General features: G+C 37.7%; 1 protein-coding gene across 33 annotated transcripts in view; it reads left to right on the forward strand.

Annotated features, from left to right (window-relative positions):
- camk2b1 (calcium/calmodulin-dependent protein kinase (CaM kinase) II beta 1) overlaps nucleotides 1-24323 on the forward strand; it is an 82981-nt gene that overhangs the window by 26963 nt on the left and 31695 nt on the right. For 16 of the 33 annotated variants that reach the window (XM_017306720.1, XM_017306722.1, XM_008417827.2 and 13 more), the window contains exons 6-12: nucleotides 6948-7020; nucleotides 11264-11366; nucleotides 12019-12102; nucleotides 12255-12349; nucleotides 14528-14650; nucleotides 14762-14845; nucleotides 16701-16743. In XM_017306720.1, coding sequence (XP_017162209.1) covers nucleotides 6948-7020; nucleotides 11264-11366; nucleotides 12019-12102; nucleotides 12255-12349; nucleotides 14528-14650; nucleotides 14762-14845; nucleotides 16701-16743 — 605 coding nt within the window. Of the gene's footprint in view, nucleotides 1-2159; nucleotides 2233-6947; nucleotides 7021-11263; nucleotides 11367-12018; nucleotides 12103-12254; nucleotides 12350-14527; nucleotides 14651-14761; nucleotides 14846-16700; nucleotides 16744-19966; nucleotides 20063-24323 lie in introns of all 33 variants that reach the window. The other 17 variants (XM_008417811.2, XM_008417816.2, XM_008417821.2 and 14 more) reach the window with 3 other exon arrangements.

Raw genomic sequence — 24323 nt, forward strand, 5'->3', positions numbered from 1 at the left:
GTCAAACATTTATCAGTTTACCTTCCTGCAGAGAACTGATGTTACTTTTTTTAGCCAGTGTGGGTCTGGATGCACTTTCGACCAGCCTCGACCGACAGGCAGGTTCTATAGAAGACCGTAATGTTATTCGACAGCAAGGCATTAGAGGGCTGCACCAACAGGTAAACAGAAGAAAGACATGAAGGCGTTCTTCAATTTCTAAATGCCAAGCTCAGTGGGATGCTGTCAACTTGCACCTCACACCTTTGCATTGCTTTATTCAGTAAGGTTTCCAGTCACCTTTTGTTTTAATCAAAGAAAAAAACCCACCAAACAAAAAGACCAGAAATCTGAACAGGCTGAAGTTATCTTTTTATTTTCTCCTATTTTAAGTGAAACGCCACCAAAAATTAATCATTAATCTTATCTCCTGAATTTTGAAGCTATTGATAGACACTAAATAATCAATGGCAATAAATTAAGCATTTTGGAGTTTGTACTGGCTTTGTTTGGTTAAATTTATAACCAGCTAAAATTACGTCTTGAAGTCTTATTGGTAAGAGATTGAATATTTCTTTCATTTTGGTTTGCAGCCCAACATTTAGCTTTATAAAGCACATGTGTGAATATTGAGTTACAACTTCCTAAATGTGACCCAGTCCAATTATGAGGAGCCATAAGGCTGGGTGAAGATGGAAGCCAGATATTTTGAGGTATTTAATAAAGAGCAGACATATGCATCAAATATGTCCTGGCACGCAAAAAAAAATTTCTTTGTTCTGTTGTGAACTTCAGATTAAAATCCTTCAACCTCATTTTCCCACTGTTTCTTTAACTACATTGAACTTGGACATAATTTAAAAAAACTAACAATTACCATGGTTTACTTGAGTCCTTAAAAAGTTGGAATTTTTTCCAGATCTGGATAAGTAAGGAAAATTTTAAAAAGAAAGCTTAAAAGATTTTGTGTTTTAGCATTCCCAGGTTTTCTGATTTCCTAAAATAAAATTAAAACGATTGCATTTCAAAATTCAGCCAGTACATATTCAGCACCAGTCGATTTTGTGTTGACTGTAAAAGCTCCCGTGACAAAACGACCAAAAAACTAACATCAGATTTTTACCTAAACATGCACTTCAGGCTCTATATTGCTACATTAAATGTGTTTTAAGGCCTTGGAAGTTAAAAAAAAAACAAACTAGACAATGATTTTTATTAAAAACACAAGATTTAACTTCAAACATCTATTTCATTACCTAATAGACTCTTACCTCCTTAGATACAGCTTATTCACAAATTAAAGAGAAAGTTTCTACAATTTCATACCTGGATATTAATAATTTTCTCAGTGAGAGGAAAGTCTTAGGCACGTATTGTTGCCACATGTAATATTTGTGTGTTTTTGTGTGTGGTTCCGCAAACGATGCATATGCATCTATCTCTCTGATTCTCTCTCTCAGTCCTCCCACTCACAGTCGGTGTGGGTGTGGATCCTGCAGGCGGCCCGTCTCCCTGCGCCATTAGTCACATATTCTGTACATTATCATCACAATGATTCTGCTGCATACACAAAATATTTCAAAATGAACACGCTCATCGTTGTGAGGAAGTTTCATGTTTGTCTTTGCATTGCACAAGCACACAGTGCTGTGTTTCCTTTCAGCGATAGAAAAATAACCGCCTGTCTTCTATGATTCACTGTCCGTTCAGTTTCTTTTATTTAGTATCTTTCTGTTCTATGCAAAAAGGTGATTATCTTTTCTCTCACAAGCTGTCATCTCTGTTCTGTACTTTTCCCGTGGCAGCGTTGTTGTGATTTCTGTCTGGCGGGTTGCTCTGCTGTGGCTGCTCTTGTCTCATCATGTTTAAAAAAAAAGAAAGCAAAACGAAACATTTTTGTCTCCTCCACCTACACCTACTTGCCTACCATTCTCATTCCTCTCTGTCTGCTTCACTTCCTTTTCTTTTCCTCCGCCTGTCGAATGATTTCCTCTGACATCCACTGTCACCGCTCTAATCTGACCTGCCCTTTTTCTCCCCTGTAATGTGGGCTTTTTGGCCCCGACTGTCACTCTGCTCATCTGGCATCCTCGTCCTTTTCCTTACCTCTCTGTGCATCCCTGTGGCTCATCTGTCCTCCTCCCCCCGCTGTCCCTCCTCTCTCTGTTTTGTCTTCACAGTCACTGTATCCATCAGATTCTAGAAAGTGTCCATCACATTCACCAACATGACATAGTGCACAGGGACCTGAAGGTTAGTATGTGTAGAGGAGCATCTGCATCCCACCCTTCAACCCTCCCCTCCCCAAACTTTGCTTGCTTCCTTTCCCTCCTCCCCTCTTTTCCTCCTTCCTCCTCTTCGCCTGTTTGTCGATCCTCTTCGTCTCTAGTCTGACGTCCGCCTCGTGTCTTGTTGTGATGGATGTTTTCTTTTTGCTTAATGTTAATGAATTTGATTTATATATTTGTTTTATTTTTCTAATTGGAAGAATCTGGCCCACCTCACCCACTTTTTCCAGTTTCATCTGCCCTCCCAGTTGCTCTCACAGCCATCCCACAATCGGCCACAAAGCCAAAGCTCCTGCACTGACGGGAAGTACACTCATTATAAAATGAAGGAGCTTGCTCACACACGGTCACATCCTTTATAATACATCGTATATAAAATGCACCCATCCACTTTTTTCACTTCTGACACGACACGGATATCTGGGGTTTAGTATCGGTTGATACCAATCCGATACAGAAAAATAGAGCTGAATTGACAAACATAAATGTACTAAATTCTGAAATGTATTTGATAACTCTGCACCTGTAGATCACATTTAAACACACCAATAGTTTCACATGTTTCACAAGCTTGGTGAAACATGTAAAACCTAACTTTAATTTTTATATCAGCCAATGTAACATAAATAATAAGAAACTGAAACTGACAGAAATAATACTTTGACTACCTTGGCCAAACAGTAAAAATAAACTGCAACAAATCTTCTTTCAAATGGTTCAGAAATGCAACTAGAAATCCTAAATATAATGTCAATTAAATGATAAATCATAGAATTAAACTAAATAGATCTACGCTTATGCTTGATGTATAACTTTTTTTATATATATAAAAACCAATACAGATATTAATATCAGATTGGTGCAGCTCTAATTATATCTTGGGCTGGATGATGTGGCTGAAAAACGTATCACTATAAAAGCGCTTTATGTCGGTCGATATTGATAACTTTTGATTGATTTATATATCTGAAATATTACCAAACTGGGGGTGTGACCTTGCCTGTTTTATCCACAGTTTTCACTCCATGCCATAGTTTATTTTTAAGAAGTTATGAGGCGAAACCTTGAACTTAAGCTGCGCAAGTTGCTCAAGAAGTTGTTGCTAGGTAACCACACGTTACTCAACCATTTGTTGCTTGGTAACCAAAGAGTGCGGGAGAACCTGTGCGGTTCTGGATTGGAGTTCAGTGAAATTATTGATTATTCTGTCAGACGTATTACGTATTGATGTTGGTTATGTTTCTATTGTGATATGTACTGGTATTGATTTACTGTGTAGCCCTAATTATTATCTCATTCTGCATATTGCAAAGTCGTGTCTAGGCAGCAGTAAATGTTAATTTATTTAAGTGCCATACTTAAATAAAGTATAGGTGCTCTTTTTGTATAATGCAGACATCTCTAGATGGGGTAGTCAGTGGATTTCTTAAATAAATGTTTGCTTAGTGTATGTTGGTGCGTGTGCATGTCGACTTAGAGTCATTAATGGATCCACAAAGCTCTTTTAGGAGAAGAAGAAAAACGGTTCACTCACTAATGGGTGTGATCATTAGCAGAAAGGATGACAAAAAATGGCTACAGTAATAATCAGGATTAAGTTTCAACCATGTCCATTAGTGGCATTCTGTGAGTGCAAAAAAGAAAAAAGGAAAAAAAAACAGCTTTGCTCACCTGCTTGTCAAAGATGTAGAAAACATGCATCCATTTTTCACTGTAAGCACATGAAGACATTAAGAAGGATTACTCAGACTTGTCAGTATGTAAAGCCAAAGCAAAATGCCTGTTGTACTTTTTTCAGTTTGATCGGTTTTATGCTGAACCTCAGTGAAGAACAAGAGCAGATTATTATTGCAATGGCGTCTTCACGACGGAAACAATACATACAAAATACAAACAAGTTTTGAGTTTGCAGGACAGAGCCTGTGTGCAGCCACGTTTCTTCTTGTGATCACCCAGTACCCAGACACACTCGGTGTATGTGACCTGCCCAGTATTTATTCATTGGGAGACCTTTAGAGATGAGACAGTGCTCTTAATTTATAGCCCTGAACTTTACATTCAGGTCAATGCATCTTTTTCTTCCACCGTCTCTCTGTGTTTCAGATTGTGTCTCCCACCCCAAATAGACTTCCAATGTCATTTAAGTTTTGTTGCATTAAGGGTCTACTTTGTAATTTTGCTGAATATTTCTTTTAGATCAGAGGACGATTTTTAACTTTAGATTTAGAAACTTTACACAGATCATGTAATTGCTAAAAAACGAATTTTACCTTGATGACAGGATTTTAGACTCCATACTAACTCGTTTAGGTGTTTTGTAAACAAATAGATGTTTGATTTACATGTTTTGTGCACAGACATGATTTTCTACTGTATTGGTTGTTCTTCACCAGTCTCTGCCGCCATTAAGTCATTTCCCTTTCAAATGAATACCCTGTAATTGCAATCAAAGCAAATTTAGTGTAGTTTTAAAAACTTGGAAGAAGTTGTATTAACAAATTTCAAATAGATTCAAAGCAGTCACTTTCCTCATTTTATTAGTTTGATGTGTGGCTAAGCTGGAAGGGAAAAAATGGACAGAAAATGTGATAAAAGAATTGATGGTCCTTTAAATATGGAAATAAATCCCAATTAAGAGCGCTCTCTCACCATCACTTTTGTTTTTTTTATTTGTTATTCATTTTGTAGCTGTGTTTTTAAATTCAAAGATAATTGGATTCTTCACTCTTTGCACATTTCTTTTCCAATCAACAGTATTTTGAAATTAAGTAGATTTTTAAAAAAACTTTTACTTTCTGCCCATGATAGATCTTTATATAAGGAAACAAAAGTTTTCAGTTAAGTACATAATTATTTTATAGCCTCCAATATACCAAAACACAACAAAGTTGGTAGTTTAGTAAGATAATTTATTGTTCTGGAATCAAATTTTATTGCAGACATTCATGAAGAAAAGAATGTGCATACTCTACCTCTTCTTCCTTTAAATTAAAAACATCTCAAACTATTTCTAATCTAACCTCAGTAGTACGAAACCGCAAGCCACAGATTGCACCATTTGATCATTTATTTAAAAAGTTAAAACAAAAGCTTGTTTGCAAAACTAGGTACCACAAAATGAGTCAAAGTAAAGCTGCCAGATAGATCAGTAATATTGGCCGTAGTGTGATCAGTATAGGCAATAGTAATATCACAAAGGAGCGTTTGAAATCCAATAATTGTATGTGGTAATATGCAAAGTGCAATAAATTGATGGTTTGCATGCCAATGATGTACACACAACCTGTTGGAAACACCTGACTCTAAAGGTCAGAGATACAAATGAGAGGAAGAGAAGTGATTTATCACAAATGCTCATCATCATCATTTTCAACTATAATTTTTCTAATTCTAATAAATTCCTGATATAGTGAAATCCTAGAATTTAGTGAGAAAGTAGTTGTGCTTTTATATACCCATATAGCCCTCTCTACCCAGTGAAAGCAAAGGTTTACTACTATGTTGAAAGGCTTTTTTCCTATAAATGTAAAATTTTTATATTTTATTTGTAGTTTTACTAGATGGTTCCCTTCAGCTTGCAACTTGCCATGTTTTGCTATTTTGTCAGATCCTGTAGGAGCAAACTAAAACTAATCTTTAACCTTTTATAGACATAACATGTACATGTAGAGATTTTGCTATGTATAGACTTTAAATCAGATATTTTAACCCACAAACTAAATACTTAAAAAAAAGTTCAGTGCACAGGAGACACTCATGCACGACGAAGCTTTTATCAAACACAGACACACACCAGTCCAGATATAAATGCTTGCACTTTATATAAGTATGTGTCACTGCAGCTCTACTCATCCATCATCTGATAACATTCATACTTTTATACGTTGTTGTCTCCTGTCAGTCGTCTTCCCGTTAATCATAGCCACCTCTTCCATTGCGGCAGATAAATTATCTAGTCTCACACTTCCGCTGCCTCCTAGTTTCTTTCTCACCGTTTTTGGTCTCTGATGACTTGCCAACAACACATTTATTTCAGTCTTACCAGCCTGTTCTCAAACAGACACAATTTTCAAATGTTATTAATTGCGTAATGACTCTTTTACCTTCTTCATCAATGTTTTCCTTGGCCCCCCTGTGGCCAGCCATATTCTCATGTCCCATTTCCACCGAGGCCTGCTGGGTAAAACACGGATGGTGGAAGGGCATCTAGAGTCAGATGAAATTTCTAATATTTTTTGGATGAGGGTTGTTGAAAAATATATCAAACTGAAAGTAATTGCCACCATCAGCTGGTTCTTGCAAATTAGATTGACATAAAGAAGTCTACTGTTGCAGAATCCACAGCAGTACCATTCTACCACAACAATTAACCCAAAAAAGTCCACTCTAAAATGAATCCTTTATATATTGGTTTTATGCTATGGCTTTAAGGCTAACTCAGAAGCAACAGATTAGCTTCATTTTCTGATCATCTTGCTTGTTTTGGGTCCACCAAAGCCAGCGAATGGTACAAATGTGACACTCTGGCATCAGAAGAGTTTTTTCAACTCTTGTTCTTCTCCTAAAATCTCCCCCACCACCCACCTACCCTTTCTTTTCTGCACCCCACGGCCTGTGCACGGGTTTGCAGTGCTGCTAAGACTAACATGCGCCCCCCCTTCCCTTGGTGTTTGCATGCAGTCATTGCATCCAGCAGATCCTGGAGGCGGTGCTTCACTGCCATCAAATGGGCGTGGTGCACCGGGACCTAAAGGTGAGTGATGGGAATTGCTTTGCTGCCCACATAAAGCTATATATTAATTATATATGTGTGTCTTTGGGGTTCGTGGTTGAGCTGTTTCTGTAGTTTGTGGATTTCTGTTCTGTTTGTAAGACGTTGTAGTTGTTTCTTGCAAAGTCTGAAGAGTTATAGAGGGCTGCTCATATTACAGTTCAGACTGAACATAATACCTGTTTTTTAAATTTGAAAGTCATGTAGATTCAGGGCAAAATGTTCCCTGACTTTTCTACAGGTTTCTTCAGCTATAATAAACCTGTAGCTACCTTCTTGTATAAACATATCATTTAGTGTGTAGAGAGTTCAATCATGCAACAATCGCGAGCATGCAATGCAGGTCATGTAGGCTGACCAATCCTTCTGCTATGTAACCTTTTTGTAGCAGGATTTCTGTCACAGCTGCTCCACATAATATCAGCTGAGAGAGTACCTCATCTCAGGTTCTTGTGCTTGACAGCGAGAAGTAATATCTATTCCTTTATCAGGTATTCTGTGGTTTGGATTGATGCTACACCCATGAAAACCGTTTTCTTGTAAAATAGTAATTATGAACTCGCGATGAGTTTATGTTTACCGGTTGCAGGAAGAACCGGTTGTAAATTTAGAGGGGATTTTGTCAGGAATAATTTGTCAGATTGTCCACACAGCCCTCAGTGCTCTCAGGGGATTTTTTTCTTTTTTTGCTGAGATGCTTTTCCACTTCTCCAAAGCAACATGTCAAATATGATCTGTGTCTATAAACAAATAGAAATCAACCTGTTTTCCAGTCTTGCATTTTGCTGCTTGCGTTGTACCTGCTGGTATTTCTGTCTGTTCTTTCTGTCTGTATGTTGCATCTTGTTTTGCATGATGCACTTTGTCAAGTAGACCTCTATGCAAATGCCAATCCTGGCATTCCAGCAAAGGCTGCTGTGTTTATCGGAACTGTTGTCGGCAAAGGCTTTATTTAGCTTACGCACCTATCCTGTTTCACAGCCACGCACCGGAGAGTGTTTCTCGCAATAGGTCATAGTGTGATGACTGAGGACAGCCCGACTGACATGATCCCTCAAATTAGCAATAGACATGACAACAGAGTCAAGTTGTGACTTTGTGCCAACAAAAACGATCTCAATGCACACACTGTAAAGAAGATGATGCAATGTGCAGTGCGAAGTTTTTCAACCCCCTTGAACTACACACTTTTAGTGTGCATTCACACCATCCCTGTTTAGTCCGCTTTCTTCAAACTAGTTCATTTACCTAGAAAGTCTTGTTCATTTGTGGATGTGTGATTGCAGAACTGAACTCAAAACAAGCCTACAAACCAAGGTTTGGTTCAGTGGAAGTGAACTCTGGCACAGTTTGAATACATATATGAAATCTAAGTGAACCGGAGACTATTCGATAAGCAGGAAGTGAACTCTAGCACAGGGCATTCTGGGTAATACAACCAAAACAAACGAGAAAGTCTAGCTAGCGGCAAAAATGACTCTCTGTCTTTTACAAAAGAGACATCCTTCAACTGCTAAAATCTGACTTCTTTCCATTTTTGTTTATATTTTGTGAAGAAGGAAGTTACGCTCCTGTGTTCTTCAGAAGTTTTCATGTTGTTTCCTTCTGTGGTTCTTGGTGTAGCGCCACCACAGGCAAGGAGGGGAACAAGTTGGGTTGTTTGACAGCGCAGTGTGAAAGCAAACCGCACCATGTGAAAATCTAACAAGTTTTGGACTTTTTGACCTGACTCACACCGAGTCTACTGGACTATTAGGTGTGATAACTCCCTAAGTGTATTTCTTTAGTATATTATGTGATGGAACCAAACACAACCTGGAATAAAAGTGACACAGGGTTTTTAAGGTTTTTAACACATTTATATTTAGCCCCCTTTGATCTGATACCACTACGTAAAATCAAGTGCAAAGTCCGTATAAACACAGCTGTCTGTGAAGGTTTTTTTTAGGGAAGACTAGTGAACAAACAACATCAAGAAACCCAAGACAAACTGCAGACCAATCAGAGAGAAAGCTGTGGAGAGGTTTAGAGCAAAGTCCGGTCATCAAACAACATGTCATGTTCAAAACATTTCAAAAAACATCAATCCAGCATCAAAACTGCAAACGTTGCGATGTAGTGCTCCCTAGGAAAGTAGTAAGAAGAAAGAGGCGTGGGGTTATCTGTGGATCTAACCACAGCGTGTGGAAGAAATGTTTTGGTCAGATGAGGTCAATGAGGCTGAATACAAATACAGAATCATTCTGAAAAAAAAAAAAACTCTTAGAAAGTTTAACCTTGAGCTCTAGCTGTACCATATGTGTATACTGTGGCCCAGTCAAAGTCCAGACATAAGTAGTTAAAAGTGAAAAAATTTGCAGAGTTGGTTTGGATATAACTCTTAAAATGCTTGCAGCTCAAATTGCTAAAAAGTTGGTTTTGCAAAGTATTGGGACAATGTTGCTTAATACAAATGTCAGCCATACTGTTCCGGTTTTTATTTGTCAGCATTTTTAAAACTATGCGTCGTTGGTCTATCACATAAAATATAATTAAATACATTTGTGGGTTTAACATTAGAGTGTTAAAAAGTTCAAGGAGTATAAATACTTTGACTGTAATTTGCCGTTAAAACTCATGGAGTTTTAAAATGCAGCTGCTGGTTAAAACATGTTTTATGTTCTACTAAATCAAAGTTGACTGATTTAGCTGAACTTCAGGTTCCTGGTCTGAAAATTCCTTAAGAATAGGCAGCTTCCCAACGTATGCATACATACCTGCCACTCTCCCACCTCAGTACCAGATCCTTAACTGGTAAATAAATAGAAAAGGAAGTGCGAAAATCTGAAACTGGGAAGTTTTCCAAATCAAACACCCACTCATGACCTGCTCTCCAACGCAGCTTTCCCATCATCTGTCGGTAACCGTCCCTCTCTGCCCTCCTCAACCAAAACCAGCTGCTAAACTTCTCTGCGCTTAGTCTGCCAAAAAGTAGCAGGAGAAAAGGCGGTGCTCTTGTGTCAAGCAGCGCAGATGTTTGTTACTTGATGTTTGAATGTGAGCTCACCTTTTTGATGGAAGCCGCTTCTTCTTCATGAATTTCACCCACATTCGTTGTCACAGATTGTACTGCGCTGGCACCTTCTAAACTCCCTGATTTACAAAAGAAAACCTAACCAAGTGCAAGGAGTGACATGATATAGGCTCAAAATGGAAGCATTACCACTTCTTTTGCCTTCTTGGCTTAAGACACTAGCAGAAACACGTCTGTAACTACGACTGTTTTGAGGACAGGCGAATCGTCTAATTTGAGGACAGAAAACAATGAAAGGATGCCGGCAGATGCTGCTGCATTGCAGGGGAAGTGGTGACAGAAATCCAGCCTAAATATAATGTCCTAATTTTTGATTTCAAAAGGTTTGGACACATGTTACTCTTCACTGATCTATATTAGGAAACAGCTGCTTTAGCTAATTGGAAGAACAAAAAGGATGTTAAAAAAACTTTACAAGTTGAATCTTCACTGACAAAAAGAAGTCTTTCCCCCCCCCCCCCCCCGTGTTAACTTTGAAGTTAAGTGTTTGGGTGGGCGTCTAACTCCCCAGGTATCGACTGAAATAATTGAGTCTACCTGTGCAAATTAAAGGGTAACTTTGATAATCAATCTGACATAATATGTAAGTAATCATGTTAGCAATCCTGGTGATTATCCAGCATCAAGATTATTGTAAAAAATGATAGCCCCAGATCATATTTTGTGTTAATATTTCCCCCGGGAGGGCTTTATGCAGTAGTCAGAGCTGCCTGTTACCTTTACAGAGGCAATGATGAAGTGAGACTAAGGAGAAGAAAGTGAGAAAGAGCAGAGACCAGTGGGGATAGATGCTCATTATTAGAGCTCTCCTCTGACAGAGAATAATGAGGCTAGCTGCATTATGTAGGCCACAGAGATGCAGCCTATAGAGCCTCAGTGCATGAGGCCAGGAAATAAGAATGCTGCAGACTTACCAGGTTTGACTGCTGTAATGTGGACCAACTTTTGCTGTAAATCTGTTATCTGTCAATGCATGAATAAAAACACAAAACGTGTGCCTTGAAAATGTTTGTCTTGACTGAAAGCAGCCTTTATGAACCCCTTTGCAAACTTTTTTGCATGTCTGCTTCTAGCTTTTACTCCATGAGGATTGTGGTTTTCTTGTCCTATAAGTTCTTTGATAACTTGTTGCCGTTTTCTTCTTCTCTTCAGCCAGAGAACCTGCTCCTCGCAAGCAAGTGTAAGAACGCTGCAGTGAAGCTTGCCGACTTTGGCCTGGCCATCGAGGTCCAGGGGGATCAGCAGGCCTGGTTTGGTAGGTATCCCAGAAACAACAGCACTAAATCTGGGGTGCATTTTATTTAATTGACATACTAAACTACTCTGTCATTGTGTTTTGTTCCCTATATGGAGGCAACTTTCTCATTTTATCAGCTAAACACATTAAAGAGTACAGCTTGGATAACAAAAATTTTGTTGCATTTTTTATGTCTTCCTAAATTTGTGTTCTGTATAAAGTTGTGATTATAATATTAACTTTTGTAGAGAAGGAAGTTACTGTTTTAGTTTTTGTGTAGCCAACCATTTTTTATTTGTTGTAGGGTGCAATGAGAAAAATATATTGTCATAAGTAAAATAATCTGCCAGTCAAACTAGTACTTTTTCATCAATAGTAATAAATAAATTACTTAAAACAAGCTAATATTTCTCGTTGAAAATTTACTTGTAAGCTACTTTTGTCCTGTTTCAAGTGTGCTGAAACTAGACCAAAAATTCTTAGTAGGATTTTGTGTTTTTGCAGTGAAACTGACTGAAGGTGTTGGTATTTGTTAGACAAATAGGTCACAGTGTCTGACTGAGAATTTCCAGCAGCTCAAGGCTAAAATACTGATTATTTTGTTGGTTTCTCTGCACACTGTACAATCTGTTGCCTTGCTAATCAATAGTGGATGTTTTTTTTGCTGCAGGGTTTGCAGGAACACCAGGATACCTGTCCCCTGAGGTATTGAGGAAGGAGGCATATGGCAAACCTGTGGACATCTGGGCCTGCGGTGAGTTGTAGAGAAACACACTCGTTTAAACACAACATCCATATGGTATTTCCTAAGTGATCACACACAAAACAGCAGAAGGTTGAGTTGATGTTGTGTGTTTTTTTTGTTTCGTCGGTGTGTATGTTTTCTTGTGTGTGTTTGTGACTCAGGGGTGATTCTCTACATCCTGCTGGTGGGTTACCCTCCTTTCTGGGACGAGGACCAGCACAAGCTGTACCAGCAGATCAAGGCTGGGGCTTATGATGTGAGTCTGCGCTCTTTTTCCCTTCTCCTCCTTCCATCGCGATGCCCTCCCTGCTGCTCCCGCTGCCCCCGTTCCCTTTTGGCTGCTCTTACGTAACCGAGTCGCCTCATTCATATTTCAGGGGGTCCAAGAGCGCAGGTTTCGCCATGGATCGCAGTGAACTTCATGCCAAATAAACACAGAGAAACTGACTGACTCTCTGGCAGTGATTCTGTCCTCATGGGACACAGGCCTTAGTGTTTATGTTTAAACACAACAGGACCTGATGGGTTGAGGTTTCTGAACAAATTGCTGGAGGCTCTGCTTGGACTGGCCTTTCAGTTTTAATAAACAATCCGACCAAAGGGAGCCACTGTGGCTTATATGTAAAAATCATCTAAAACATTAATAAAGTTGGTAAAAGTAGTTCTCAAAATTTATCAACATGTGCATTGATTATCTGTTCTGGGAAGACATTTTCTCTGCATGTTATTAATGACCTTAAGTTTGAACTTTTCCCAACCTTTTGCACTTTTGATTTTTTTTTCTTTTCCAGTATTTTCTTTTCTTTTTTTTATTGCACTATGAAAATCGAAGAAGCTTCTCAAAATGAGTCCTGAGCAGCCATGTTGGGTTGATTAGTGCAGTCATTACAAAGCACAGGGGCGGGAACACTGAGCAGCGTGCATGAATTAATTGAAGCATTCAATCAAATACAGTCTGGCTCTTTAGAGAGCTTCACTCCTGCAGACAGAGAATGATATCTTCTTTTGAACATTTAATCATGGAAGGCTATTTTAGGGATGTTATGCACTATATTTATCTTATAGAGACCAAAAATATGAAATTTATGTATTTAAAATTAATATAGGGTGTTTTGCAAATCTGAAATTATGCTGCTTGTTTTAGCAAATATTTACAAAATATTTGTTCTTTAGATTTAAAGACTTATGGCGTAATAAGACTTATCAGTATGGACGTATGTTTATGTATAGTAATCTTAGTATTAAGTGTGAATAAATTGTTAACACTAAATGCAATATATTATACTTTAGATCAGATACATTAGAAGACCAAAATACAGCTGACAATTCTATATAAAAGGGTTGAGATGATGTTCCAGAGAACATTATTATTATTATTATTATTATTATTAGGGTTTTTCCACCAGTGCTAAACTGGGACTCATACTAGAGCCAATTCCCAACTGGCCATTACATCATCACATAACTTAAAATGCCTTTTTTAGTCAAATCTTTAAAACTTTCTCTGTTGTAAGCTAATTATGTAGAAGATCACTGTGCAGTGAGTGTTTTTATTCACATTGCAACAGAAGCAAACATCTGTATTAAAAAACATGATATACCTAATTTATAGAGATTGTTTTAAACATGATTTCTATTTTAACACTACATTTGTAACATCATTTCTGACTGATTGTTAATCCTGAACTGCAATGCCCAAAGTTTTAATCTGAAATTGTAAATACTTACTTTATTAATTGATTTGTGACCTGGAACGGTTTTAATCTGGATTTATAAATACCAGCTGGGAATATTTAACAAGTAAAAATATCAAGTAATCTGCAGTCTTTGTTTATACCCAAGAGCTGGATTTATAAATAAGTCATAAAAACCTGTGTTTATAAACTGTGTTTAAAATAACATTTATAAATTGGGCTAAAAATATCAGCTGTCAATGTAAATCTAGCAGTGCACTGAGCTGCATTCGCTACATGACAGGTGGTATTAAAACAAACAGCCGAAGGCCTGGAGACGGTACACGTGTGTTATTGCAAAACTAATCTGACTTTTAATATTGTTGAAGCTAGGTATGTCTAAATGTCTGCTTTTTTTAGGTCCTAAGTCAAAAGTGAAACATTGTTTTGCAGTTTGGTTTACACAACCCCAGTGCAATCAGTTCTTCGTCTCACAATAAGAAATGGTGCTAAGATAACACCAGTAAAAAAGCACTAAAACTCGTCATTATGAGCTGCTAAGTTGAGTTTCATGTGATGTTTATATGCGTTTTGGACATCTGTTCTGCTGCTATATTGCATATGCCTGTACTTCACTAATGTCCTAAGCTGTACCTTTAAAAACTGCAGAGAAGTTTGACTCTATTCAAACATGAGCAACAACCAACATTTTTATTGTTGGATTGCCAACTAATTTAGGGATATTTCGTTGTGTTTTCTAGTTTCCATCCCCAGAGTGGGACACAGTCACCCCAGAGGCAAAAAACCTGATCAACCAGATGCTTACAATCAACCCAGCCAAGAGGATCACTGCTCAGGAGGCGCTTAAGCACCCATGGGTCTGCGTAAGTGGTCCCTTCTTTGCTATTTAACTAAATTCAAGCTTACAGATGGCAAGACCGAATGTTTCCATGTTTTTTGTTTCTTATGTTCTCTGCTTTTCTTTGTCTTCGCAGCAACGATCCACAGTGGCATCTATGATGCACAGACAGGAGACTGTGGAGTGCCTGAAGAAATTCAATGCCAGGAGGAAACTCAAGGTTTGTTTGCATGCTTTCAGTCTCCAACATCTCACTCCTCTCCTCTAAAAAACTCATGTGAGCTAAAATGAAATAAATTTTCCGATTCTTCTTGTCTATATTTTTTAAGTCTTATTTTTTATTTCAGTATTTATGAGAACAGCACACATTGCTCTGAATATGCGGTCAAGTGAATAATTATTTCCGTTAGATGATATATAATGAACACATGATATATTTAAAGGGACCTGTTATGCAAAGTTCATGTTTGGCACTTTTTATAATTATTTTTGGGTTTCTGCTGCTTCTATAAAACAACACAAATATATTTTTAGTAATAAGTTCATGTTTTTTGGCATCTGAAAAAAAATCCATTTCAAAAACCTCCCGAATGTAACGTCATGCTGCACCGTTACCTAGCAACCCCAGACTTGGCCAGCCCATCGCCTAGCAACCCAAGTAGAGCTCCAGCATGTTTGGTCAACTGGTTTTACAATGGCTGCTGGAAAAGACAAGAGTTTTGTTGTTGACTTATCACACAGTAACCACTTGTTGCATTCATTTTGGTTGCACAGGATTCTCCACTTCTACTTTTCAAAGATATATAGATGTGTGTTTGCTCATCTGTTTGCAGCCATTTTCACTTGTGAGTGTAAACTTAGAGTTGGGGGCTATGGCCAGCAGCAGCTTATTTAGATTTGAAGTGACAAGGGATTATTATCATTCCTAGATATCACTATCTAAAAATAATTTTGTACAAAAAATATAATGAGCGTGTTTTGTATAACTCATAGACCTAACTTGCTGTGCAAATAAGCATAATAGGTCACCTTGAGATAGACCTTATAGTTAAAATGAGGTAAAAAGAGCAAAGTTGCGTTGTATTCAAAACTTTTCCTTTCATGCTGATTTATTGCTGACATTTTGTGTGGATATAACAGCTTAGCCGTTGGAGCATGACACTGTTACCCTGCTGCTTTCGGCCTCTCTTGGCACGGCTCAAATACCAGCTCATAGGAAGCTGGAAACAGAAGCGCAGGTGGCTGCAGGCAAATGTTGCACCATTCAACCAGCATGCCATCAGCTGCCACCAATTCTCTCTGGCTTTTCACGCTCAAAATATAAACAGGCAATGAGATGATTGGAGTCAACAAAAAGCAAAATTAAATTATTTTAATATTAGAACATCAAGTGGGGCCACCAGCGTCCTGAATTCTAGAGGAATAATCGGTTCTTTCTGTTTGTTCGTCACAAACGACTGTAAATCTGACAATTGAAGTTTGAAATCGGGAAAGTTGAAGAAAATTTTGTGTTGAGTGGGACTGCATCTGGTTACATTTAAAAATATGCCATTAACATTTGAGGAGCTCTACTCTTTTACTGATACAAGTTTTACAAAACCCAAAAAACTTTTAGCTGGAAACGCAATAAAACTATTGAACTATTTTTACTTTAAATGTAGTTGTGCATCACCATTTTGGCCTCTCACTGATGTTCTAATGTTAAATCAGGAATTTACAAAGTATTGGTAGCTCCAGCTAAGAACCTTTTTTATTTTTTCCCTTCAATTTCTCCAGTTTGGTTGAATCTTCAATTTGAAATTACAATTTTATTGTTAATCAGTCACATCAAACTCAAACTGTGCTTGATTGCAAGTTGAGTAGATTTCACAATTTTCCAGAAAACAACAACACTTTGATTTTTAATGTCTTAACCTGATTCCAGAGTTTTTTAATTTTTTATTTTTTATTTTCAATTTTAATCAAGAAGTAAAAATATCTGGACAATGGCTGATTAATGAGCTTCACAGTGGATGCTGTTTCATATAAAGATGATTCTGATTAAATGTTTTCTGTGCTTTCTTGGCTCCTGTTAGGGGGCGATTCTTACAACCATGCTGGTTTCCCGAAATTTCTCAGGTAAGACCATTATGACCTTTTAGTTTCTTTAACTGTACCTCTAAAGTAACAAAAGTCAGTTACCAGCTTTCAGTGTAACTAAACAGTTTGTTGAGTTGCAAGTCTGTTATGTTACGTTGTGATTGGAGCGTGCCATCATCTTGGAAGAAAGCTAAAATGATGGCATGCACCTTTTGAACACAGGTAACAGCAAATCACTTCTCTCCTTTAACCTAAGAATGTTAATTTGAAGTTTTTAGAGCATGTTATCAAAAGGCAAAATCACATTATCATTTCATCGCAGCTCAGCTTCAGTGTTTTCTTTAACTATTATTGTTCACTCAGCTGTTTTTAAAACAACAATGTTTCACAGATCCAGGACAGAGGTTAAAAGCTCAAAATGATAAAGCAAAACTACTTGAACCTTCCTGACAGAAGTTTGCTCCGATTTGACAAGACGTCGCCAACAGGGGCACAAATTTACGTCCCCTGACAAACTCAAATTAGTCTGAAACAGATCTGCAAATATGAAAATGATCCAGTATTTCTTAAAAATAAATATCTTTGAGTCTTCTTCCTAAAGTGATAACTTCTACACCGAAGAGTGTTGTGCTCAGCTTACTGATCAGCAATTAAAGATTCTTAAATCAGTACAGAGATGGCCAATTTATGTCTATTGCTAGCTGGGAATTATGGTCCAAAGCACAATGACAAAGTATTTTGGATTTAATTTTATACTTTTATAATAAAATAAAGAGAACACTGAAATTGATCCGAAAGCTGAAGATGCATAATGTCTTTGTTCTTGTCTTTGTATGTCTGTATATCCCTGTAAAAATCCTAAGCAGGATTTTGAACCTGCAGAGTAATAAAGTGAGACAGAGTCAATATTTGCCTCTCACTGTTTATAAAACCTGGTTTTCCTGTGGAATTTATCAGTTTTTAACTTTAATTATTGATGAAAAACATGAAAAGTGACTCAGCAGTTCCTGTTAGTGGGGCGTTTTCTACTTTTTGTGGTCAGTGAAATAAAAAGTTGTAGAATTACAACGTAATACTGAATCCCAAACTGGGAGAAGAAGTAACTTTTCAAAATAAGATCATGCCTGCAGCGAATTGCCCTGGAACTTTCCTGATGATATTTGACCTTAATTTAGATGAATCATTAAAGGTTTGTGTCGTGTGAAATGTGTGTGTGTGTTCTGTGTGTGTTTATGTGCCTATGCTGACACGCTGCTTTAGTAAACATGACTCACAGTGGGCTTTCTGACTCTGTAAGCTGCACAGTTGGAAACTGTCTGAGGATCCACTTTGCGAGCACTCAGCCGACTCCCACAGCCACATACGCTCACGCTGACCCAGGTGTATAGCGCGGCTGTTTCACCTCTCTCAAGCGCCTTTTCTCACTCTTTTTCATCTTCGTAGGTACTGGTACTCCATTATAAGTGTGAGGCCATCAGGTGGATGAGTCAGAGGATGAAAAAGAACTCTAAAAGTTTTATTTTTATAAAAAAGCATCAGTAGAAGGGAGTTGCTGCCCAGTAAATCAAACCAATGAATACTTTTTGCATTTTTTTGGCTGTATTTCCAGCATTTTTGATGAGTCATCCATTACACAAAAAGTGCAGCTGGACAAACAGAGGCGGTGCTATTTATTTTTCTTATGTTGATGTAATACGTTTTACCATAAAAAGTAAAAAAAAATAAATAAATTTTCAATTGTCCTCTTTTGAACCTGTGAAATGAAATACAGCCCACATTCATGCGTCAAATAATACTGGCAGTTTCTAAGGTCAGCAAGCACTAACACAGCCACATAAATATTAACACTGGCTAAAAATGGCATCATTACCATTATCATCATACTAACATTAAGGCTTTTACTGAGAAAGTAGAATGTTAAGCTTCAAACAGACAAAAGATTTGTGTCTTTCTACCTGACATCTTTCCTAAACCTCCAAATATTGTCTCTGGTCACACAACTTCAGTCAGAAGTTAACATTCGCTCATTATGAGCATGAATGCAGCTGCGTTTTAGGCTTTTAATAATTTATTTGAGTCTTTTCATTTCCAGGATGGAGTGATTGTATTACACACAAGAGTAACACATAAACAAATAATTCAAGTGTCTGATTGTGGATCTAATCCATGTAATGTAAAAATTATACAGTTTCACATCCGATCATTGAAATGTATTAATTTGAGATAAAACATTTTTTTGTTGCAATCACAATTGATTGCAGCTGCACTGCAAAAATACAACATTTTACCAAGTATTTTAGGTCTACTGTAAATATCTTAATATACTTGAAATAAAACAAAATGAACTAACAAGTAAGTTTTCAGCAAGATTCAGGAGCTTTTTCTTAAGTCAATAATTTCTCAATATTGATTAAAGTACTAATAGTACTAGTCCCATTGGCAAATAACTTACTTATAACAAAATATTGTTCCCAAGTGAAATAATCTGCCAATAGAGAAAGTACTTTTTCATCAAAATTAAGGGATTTTTAACTGAAAACAAGCTCCTGTATTTTACTTGAGCCTCAATTTTCCATATTATTTTGAAGAGGAACCACATTTTTTGTATTTAAATTGGTTTTAATGTTTTGAACCAAACCAATAAGAAAGTGACACTTTTAAATTCTATATTTTTATAAATGAGAGCTGAACTAATTTTATTTGTTATTTCTGTTGTTTTGTTTATATTTTGGATATTTAATATGTCTTAAAGTTCCAGTGTTAAATGTAGAATGTAATGTTTATTGAACTTGTTACGTTCTTGTATTATTGTGCTATTACCTTTGTACTAGAAAATATTCTCAAAACAACGATATTATTGTTTATCGCAATAACTTCTGGGACAATTTATCGTCCAGCAACATTTGTTATCGTGGCAGGCCTGTATATGTATGTGTAAATTCAAACTAGGTCACTCTTGTTTTTGAAACTCCATCCTGGGAAAAGAATGATTGAGATACATTTTTAAAAGACTGAAATGAATGACATTCCTGCCAGTGATGACTTGATGTAAAATTCTCACCGGAGCTGTAAATGGATCCCCACCAGTGAGCCCTTCCTGTCCTCCAACCCCTCCCCTCGACCTCCTGCTCACCGACTCACACTCTTGAATATCGTACCCATCCTTTCCCTCCTCCATCACCTCTTTGATCCCTTTCTCCCTTCTCCTTTAATGTCTAACTCTTTTTCTTCACGTGTTACTGGGTTTTTGGATTTTTAACAGTCGGCAGCAGGCAGACCACGGCTCCAGCCTCTGTGACTGCGGCCGCGGCAGCTGTGGCTGCAGCCGCCGGCACCACCGCAGGGCTGGTGGAACAAGGTAGCACGGTGGCGCACCCAGGGCATGCCACCCCGCTCCCCCTCTGCTCCTTCTCTGTTCACTTGATTTTTTTTATTTTGTTTTTATCTTTGACCTCATTCTAAAATTTTCTCTAACTCTCATTTCATGTTGTTCCTCTTCTTCTCCCTGAACATGGGAGTTCAGAGCATGATGGCTGACCACACTGCTAACTACATCTGTCATCGAATCATCAGATGCAGGACTAGCTTAGTTTTCATCCAGTTATTTAGCCAATTATTTCAGCTCTTCCTTTTCATGCAAGCCAACATTTTTAATGTTTAAATTTAAATTTAGACAAAAATATGGACTCTTGTCACTTTTAAACACTTTGAATATTATATGATTATACAAAACTGTTTATATTATGGCTGGGCAATAAACTGATTTTATTCATGAATTAGATTTAATTTTCCACCAATGCACTCCTGTGGTTTCCATAGTTCAGAGTGATGTCGGCACGCCCAAGGCAGCCATCTTGTTGGATTTGGACGTTTAGTTCAGGCCAACTGTATGGCGTTTTGTAAATTATGAGAACAAAGCCAATGCATCACAACAATGCAGTAATAGTAATACAAGAATAAAGTGATACAGTAATAAAGTTGAAATAAAATGAGTCTCAGTATCAGCTAAATAAAGTTGAGCATCTTGTGAAGTTATAGTTTGATGTAATTTCTACGGATAGGGAAACATTTAATCTTTCAACATATCAGCATCAATTTATTATCAGCAGCAGGACTTTGAAGTGTTTTGAAGAAGAAAAACACAAAGGTGCTTATATAATCTCTTAACTCCATCAAAGCTTTTTACTAATTAAAATGACTTTTAATCTTTATTTTAGGATGTTCTTTATTCTGGTAATATTATAACATGACTATATTATTTATTAGACAAACATTCTCATTGCTTGGCCCCAATACTCCATCATGGAAGGGATGATTGAAATAAAAGCCACTTTTTAAAAGTATTTTCTGTCATTTGTATTTTTTATTTATTTTTTTTTAGAAAAGAAAGCAAGAAAAAAAATAGATTAGGTATGAAAAAATTTGAGATTTTATTTTTAAACATCACCCAGCTCTAACTTATATTTACAGAGAAGTGATTTACCCACTAGACGGCATTACAAAACATTTAATCTCTCTTGATATGTTAAATTAGTTCAGTATTTAACTGATTATTTTAGTTTTATGTGATTATTTTGCATCAGTTCTTTAGAATGAGATGTAGCGGATGAAAGCCTAGCTACGACCGTCAGCGCTCATGTCACTTCTTGTCTGAGATCTGATGGTGTGGCTTCGGTGCCGATCACTGCTCTGTCATCACTCCGTTTCATCCCGTCCTCTTCTCTCATACAGAGCATGGCCTTGCTCCAGTCAGACTGATGTTCTGTCCCTGTGTTTCCTCTCAAACTCTTCCTATCATCTTGTGTCTCATCCCCTCATTTTACATCCATTCTTTTATCCCATCATCAAACATTTCTGCCTCTCTGATTTTCATCTTCGTCCTTCACGCCACCAGGTTCTTCTCCATATTTTCATCAGGTTTCCATGTTACCACCGTGTCACTCCCATCTCAGCTGTTCTCTTCACTCTTCTTTCCCTCTCTTCTCTTTTCTCTGTCGGACAATGACACTGGAAAGTTCACCCCCTGCAACTTTTAAGGATGGAGCTGCCCGAGAGCTGCCAGTGAATGCTGCATGGGGCACTGGACTGGTGCATGCGCTGCTGCACAAAAGGGATTTTTGGTGCATGATGAACACTGCAAATGATGCAAGACTGGGCATGCTCACATAGTCAGACGTTTAGGATGTTGGTTTATTGACCTCCGTTTGACCTTTTAATGGTGTCTACGGAGCGTTTAATAGTACTTCTTAGCATCTTTTTTTATATTAGCATGCCTACAGAGAAACTTTTGAGTCAATAGAAATATGATTTATTTTACATTGATTAGTCTAAATATGTTGAAGAAAGATCTGTGCAAGATGAAGCATGGTATGAACACAGCCTGGGACTTTAATGCTTCATAAACACAAAAAAAGACCAAAACAATTTCCTTCGAGTCTAAATTTCCGACCTTGTCAAAGTCGCAGTTGTTTGTAATATGTCTGTTGAGGATTGTTGCTGAGACTGTCAGTACCAAAGATGAAGTGCTGATTCTTTATCCGGTTCAGTTGGACCATATAGGACTATAATACTGACCTAGTTCGCGTTGATATCACAGCTTATTGTTGATACTGCAGAGCCTTGCAATGTTTTTTATACCCATTAATCTTTTCCACATTTTGTCACATTGCAAACATAGACTTTGATGGGATTTCATTAATTAAACAACATTAAGTTGTGGGTAATTGTGAAGTTGGATATCTTAAAAATGATATTTTATGCTTTCTTGAACAAGTTAGGATAGGACTATGGACTATATAAAACACATTGTTTAAATTTTTTGCACAAAACCATTATTACATAATAAGATTTCAGTCTCCTCAGATCTGCCTGTTTTGAGCTTTCAGAATGGACTGTTTTAGGGCCTTTGTCTCTTTAAATCCAAATAAGCTGCTGCTGTCCCCCCCCCAACTTAGCATTATACTCTCATGTGAAAATGGCTGCAAACAGATGCACAGTTATACAACTGTACATCTTTGAAAAGCATCAGTAGAACCTCCTGCACAACTAACAAGAATGTAGCAAGTGTTTTCTGGATGGTAAGACAAAAACAAAACACTTTTCCAGCAACCATTGTACAACACATGCAGCGGGAAAACCAGCTGACCAAATATGCTGGGGCTCTGTTAGGGTTGCTAGGTAACGACATAGTGTCCGGCAGTTGTGACTTAAAAATTTGGGAGGTTTTAGTTTAAGCTCCTGGGCTATTTTAAGACTCAACCGGAAGTATTCAAATGTGCAAGATGTGAATTTTGTATAATAAGTGGTTTTCTGGGCTACAATTGTTGTTTTTATTTTCCCAGCTAAGTTTTCTAGTTTTTAATCACAGTAAACTCTTCACAAGGTGTGTGTGTTATCATAGCTAAGTCTTCTGAGATATTCTTGGTTTCTACTTTTAATCTTTGTTGCTCACTCAGACCTTTCTAATGATGTACAGTAAAACGTGGATCTGAACCCCAGCGTGTTCATGAAAAAACGTTTCATTTTATTTGTCTGAGCCGGTCTATGTCGATGAAAACCACTTACACACAGTGCAATAACTCTCCAACATGACAGCCTCGCTGTCAGCTAAGGAGATGTAAGTAGTGGCTGTGTCCTTGTTTCGGTGGTCCACCGGGACCCCCTCGGTCCTCTCCATGTCCCTCAGCTTCCATGAGGCTCCACTCAAATATTTATAGTGATCTGCCTCACTAGCTTACTGGAGGCCCTGTTCTATTTTGTGCATCATACACACACATGCAGTCACCATGTAGCAGCTCAGTAAATGCTGTTTTAATGAGAAGGTACTCCAGGCAGTCTTGCACCTGAGTGCAGCTTGTTCCAGCCTGTTAATGTGAATCCATGCCCATCCTTGCTCTGTTCCTGCAGTGATGCATCGTGCTATTTTTGACGGATTCTTGTTCGTTTTGTTTTTAATCTGTTCTTCCTCTCTCTTCTCGCTTCATGTGTAATTTTTGGCAAGGTAAGGAGCGCCCTTCNCATCCCCTGTTTTCCAACTCCTCCGGTATCAAATAACCTCCAGTATATTCTGATTTTTCAGGTATCCTCAGAGCTCCCTCACTTTGCTCTGTGTCTAAAATTGTCTTTAGTGTGCATCTCTAACGTCTGGATGCTCAGTGAGACTGCTTTCGCTCCCCCCCCCACCACCCACTTTACAGTTTCTCTTGTCTCTCATGTTCTCTCCTCTTAACAAACCACCAGAGATTAGGAGAGCTTGAACTTGACTCTTTTCTGACCCCGTTTCTTCTCCTTCAGAAGCAGGCAGCGTTTGGGAACAGTGTGCATTCATGCCACTTTCTCCTCTATTTGGATAATATTGTGCTTACTTATCATTTCCTTTTGCCCCCTTCCCCCTTCTTTACTGCTGAATATGAAAATTTACATCAAGCATGAGATGATCGGTGAGGCAGACATGAAAGCCAGGAAAAACTGGGGAAGATTCTGCTTCCCTTCTATTGTTTTTTTTCTCTCTTGTTTTTTTTTATTTATATAAATTCTTGATTTCAAAATATTCAAACATATGCTTAAAGTCTAGTTCCATAAAAGAGCTTATTAAATCCAAATCCTTCTCTATATCTGCT

This window comes from Poecilia reticulata, linkage group LG9 (genome assembly GCF_000633615.1).
Source record: "Poecilia reticulata strain Guanapo linkage group LG9, Guppy_female_1.0+MT, whole genome shotgun sequence".
Lineage (NCBI taxonomy): Eukaryota > Metazoa > Chordata > Actinopteri > Cyprinodontiformes > Poeciliidae > Poecilia > Poecilia reticulata.